Here is a 4,535-nt window from a genome sequence, read left to right on the forward strand (position 1 = left end):
TTACTCATCGAATTACTCAAAGTCCATTGACAGAATTGTTAGGAAAGAGATACTTGACTTCTTAGGTGTAGCAGAACTTATTTATAATTATATTTCTTTACAAAACTTCTTCTTTTAAAATCATTCCACTGGAAAAGACTAATTTATCTTGTACCATTATTTTTTTTTTTTTTTTTGTATCTTTAGTACAGTACATAATACAATACAATATATAAAGAATATTGGTTTCAGTATAATTGGTATATAAAAGTATCTTACTATATTATACTATATTGAGGATGCTTAAATATTATTACATTATTGAGAGTATTTTTTATATCTATTTGTTTTATATTCTACTATTTAAATAGTATAACATTACCAATAATTATCTTCATATGATTACCTAGATGTTTTAAGCAAACTTGAGTAGTTAGTTAAGGAAATGAAATTACCATGCATTTGCGGCTTCTATTATTAGAAATTGAGTATGTTACGGAGAATAAATCATTCAAGAAACAAATTGCCCGTGGATTTATGTTCTTTGTGCTATTCGCTAGGAGAATAATTAAAAACCATTGTTATGATGATTGATAGTGCAATTTGAAGGAAAATAATGCAATTAGTAAATTCGTGTGTAAATATAAGAAGGTCTTTGAATTTTTTTCTTTTTTGTGAGAATAACCGATAGAACTCTTGTTAATTACATAACAAGACGTGAAACAAACAAATTGTCTCATTGTCAATTCCAATAGTGAAATGTATTAGAGATCTACCTTGACAATGATTTCATTTATGACCACGGGTAGAATTCTTTAAATCAAGCGAATCCATTAATAAAATTTGCACGTGGAAGTATTTCAAAGTCATTATCGTTATTAATAACATTTTTTTTATTAGCGTCGAGGTGTTTCTTATATAATAATACTAATGACTTTAATAACATTAATAATTTTTTTTTCATAATTTCATAATGAAACTAAAAATATAAATATATATTATTTATTTTGGATGGAGACAAAATTACTATAATTAAAAATTTTTAAAAAAATGTATAAAATAAATCTTAATTCGTTATATCATAAAAATAGAAAAATTATTTTATTATTTAATTTGTTATTAAATTAACAAATTATAAATTTTTACGAATAATTATATATATTATGAATAATTATATAAAGTATAAGAAAACAAAAATAAAGGAAGTATAAAGGAAACATTAACAATTAAATGCAGTGTAAATTTTCTATATGTAATCGTTGAAAAAATCGTATTCACGTTCTCGAATGGAATTCCGATTCTTTCACCTTGATAATATCTTGGCACATCGAATGCACATTATGCAGCAATTCATTGAAAATTCAGATCTAAAATTAACATTTTCTGTAACATCAGAGTATTCTCTACGGTATAAATTTCACTGTTTATAGTTTCTTTTTATCACTTTATTCATGCTTCAAAAATCGGATGAAAGGATGTCCTTGACAACGATCTGTTAATCACTGCGTAGGATGAAGCATGTTTTTGCAGTGTATGTGAGAGAAGTGCGAACAAACTTTTGGAAAGCAATTTTGACATATGATAAAGTATATAAAAAATGCGAGAAAAAACTGTTATATTTTAAAAAATGATTACACGTGATAAAATTTTCTCAATATATTCTTAAATTTTTAACACGTGACAATTTGTTTCCCATCCAAAATCAATAAATATTTTATTAAAATATAATATATTTTTAAAATATTTCATAATTTGATAAAAGTAACTTGAGTATTTTATTGTAATAATTCTATTATACAAAAAATATAGGAATTTCTTTCAATTTTTATCTACAATAATTAAATCAATCAATTTTTATCTGAAATATTATAAAATAATTAAAAATAGTTCTTTACTTTTAATTCATCAAAAAAATATCACGTTAAAATGACATTTACTTGTTGTGAAACATCTATCAATTCTATTTAATGTTTATCTAAAATACTTTAATGTCGAATTAACATAAGGAGTTAATCTATTCTGTAGATATATTAACCACTAATAATTGTCTTCTTCCATACGTTAACCACTAATAAATTTCTATTGTAACACACCTTGCTGTCAAGTCATAAGTAGCTTTACCACTATGGACGACCTAACCTAATTTAAGAATCCCGCACATTAACCATCAATGATTCTCTTGTTACGACTCTTGTATAAATAACCACACGAATAAATTCCAAAGACAACAAATATCGTCAATCCGCATTACATAATGCCGTAAAAGCGTTGTTCTATATGACCCCACGTGTCCTGACCTTTCGCTTTCACTCTCCCTCTCTCGTTTGACCAATGTACCTCTCTCGAATCGCGAATCGAATATGTTGATCGTACCCGGATCGAAAATATCAACAATCGATCGATTGATTTCGATTACTTCACAAAACGCGTATTTCATTTTCGTTAAATTCATATTAGAATTAACACGTTGCTGTAATTACAAACGATATAGACATAAGTCGTTGACCATTGAATGGAAAATTGGCGTATAGCGCATGCGCATTTAAGCTATTAACCGATCATACTTCGTTATCTCGTTAAATGTGCAGTTAACATATTATTGCGGCAGGAAATGCTAATTAGTGCTATTGTTTATTTTATAATTGAGAAAATTGAAAAAATAGCATGAATTTAATAATTGAGAAAATTGAAAAAAATAGCATGAAAATTGAAAATAAGAATATAAAAATATTGAAATTGTAGAAGATTTTTAAAAAATTTTAGATTAGTAGAATATTAAGTTTGAAAATTAAAAATGAGGATTAACCTTAAATGTGTTTATGAAAGTAATTTTTAAAATTATAAATGAATAATAAATATTTAATATCTTAGATATCTAAAAATAATATAATAATAGAAAAAAAAGATATAATAAATTGTTATCTCTCTCTTATAAAATATCAATATTATATATATTTAAAAGAATAACAAGAAATCTTGATTCTAACTAGGATGGCAATATTGGTTCAGAACTAGTAATACGACCACTGCCAGATAGGATATTGCACGAAGTAGTAGGCAAGAATTCGAATCTTCACAGAGAAGAGTTATTGCCAAACGTGACACGAAGTAAAAGGAACTTGAAGCATACGAATCATCACGTGGTATACAAGAAAGTGAATCGTTCAATTGGCGACGAATACAGCGATTACAGTGAGTGATCTTTACGTGTTACCACATCGAAGGTGAAATCCACTTGAGATCGATTTCTCGTGATTAAACATCGATTTTAGCATTGATGGAGCCTGACCACATGGCCAAGAGGTTTAGATCTAAACGATCAATTTCCATCAGAAGAAAAAGGGAAGCACCATACGTGATCTACCCAGAAATTCTGTGCATCGTTGACTATGATGGATACAGGTTAGTTAAAATCAATATTTAAGAAAGTAATTATTAAAAGCATTATTGATATTTTGATTATTTAATTTAAAAAAAATTTATTAAAATCATAAAATTTTCTAAATTCCATAAAAAATATGTTATTTACTATAACCTATATTTAATATGTAATTTAATATAAAGCAAAGTTTATAATTTAATCTTTGTTTTTTATCAGATTACACGGTGGTGATAATGTACAGATCAAGAGATATTTCGTGTCCTTTTGGAATGGAGTAGACTTGAGGTACAAATTATTAAAAGGACCAAAAATTCGCATCAGTATAGCTGGAATCATAATATCACGGGTGAAGTACAATTTGATAATCTTTTACCAAAATATGATTGTTTCATGAATCAATCTAGTTTTGGTTATTCACAATTTTCTATCTATTTTTTTTTCTTACCTGAAACAATTATTATTCAGGGAAGAGATGCTACGCCTTATTTGGAAAGAAATCGCGTCGGTCGAGATGCAATCGATTCGGCAGCTGCGTTGACCGACATGGGGAAATATCTCTTCCGAGAAAGACGACTTCCGGTGTATGATATCGCTGTCGCTGTTACAAAGTAAGAGTGCACATTTCTTTAAATTCGATTTAACTTTTACGTTTCACGTGATTAACATACGAAAAAATGTTCTATTCTGTTAACTTCTCTCTCTTTCTCTCCTTTTTTTATATCCTTCTCTTTATCCCTTTGATATCGATATAATGCATTTAAATAATTTCCATTTTTTTTCTTTTTTACAATCAAAATTGGAAAATAATGAAAACTCGAAAGAAAAATAATGATATAGTAATTTGATAAAAACGTATTTGAAAGATTATTATTATTATAGAATGCCGATTTCGATCAAATTTCAAAAATGAGTATATCTTTGACATTATGCTATTTTATCATTTTACCACAGCAGTGATTTGGTGATTTCATACTGTTTGATTTTTATTTCGCAAAACAGGTATGATATGTGCCGTCGTAGGAAAGGCGGCCGCTGCACTAAGGGAACTGCCGGTATGGTTTATTACATAGCGATCACGCTTTCTTTTTCAACTTATTTACTTTTCTTCGATTTTTTTCTTTTTTTTTTTTTTTTTTTTTTTTTTTTTTTTTTTTTTTTTTTTTTTTTAAATTTT

The 4,535-nt window shown here is 27.1% G+C and overlaps 1 protein-coding gene and 1 long non-coding RNA gene across 9 annotated transcripts in view; one reads left to right on the top strand and one right to left on the bottom strand.

Annotated features, from left to right (window-relative positions):
* LOC102675354 overlaps positions 1-3,914 on the bottom strand; it is a 44,150-nt gene extending 40,236 nt beyond the window's left edge. For both annotated transcript variants that reach the window (XR_004149591.1, XR_004149592.1), the window contains exon 1: positions 3,807-3,914. This is a non-coding gene — a long non-coding RNA (uncharacterized LOC102675354). The remainder of the gene's footprint in view (positions 1-3,806) is intronic.
* The window catches only part of LOC102674777 (A disintegrin and metalloproteinase with thrombospondin motifs 8), a 66,139-nt gene that overhangs the window by 53,264 nt on the left and 8,340 nt on the right, over positions 1-4,535 (top strand). For 6 of the 7 annotated variants that reach the window (XM_006610409.2, XM_006610410.2, XM_031508124.1 and 3 more), the window contains 4 exons: positions 2,970-3,171; positions 3,252-3,381; positions 3,578-3,707; positions 3,827-3,969. In XM_006610409.2, coding sequence (XP_006610472.1) covers positions 2,970-3,171; positions 3,252-3,381; positions 3,578-3,707; positions 3,827-3,969 — 605 coding nt within the window. Of the gene's footprint in view, positions 1-2,969; positions 3,172-3,251; positions 3,382-3,577; positions 3,708-3,826; positions 3,970-4,360; positions 4,414-4,535 lie in introns of all 7 variants that reach the window. The other variant, XM_006610412.2, reaches the window with a different exon arrangement.

Source organism: Apis dorsata, unplaced genomic scaffold (genome assembly GCF_000469605.1).
Source record: "Apis dorsata unplaced genomic scaffold, Apis dorsata 1.3 scaffold_74, whole genome shotgun sequence".
NCBI classification, from domain to species: domain Eukaryota; kingdom Metazoa; phylum Arthropoda; class Insecta; order Hymenoptera; family Apidae; genus Apis; species Apis dorsata.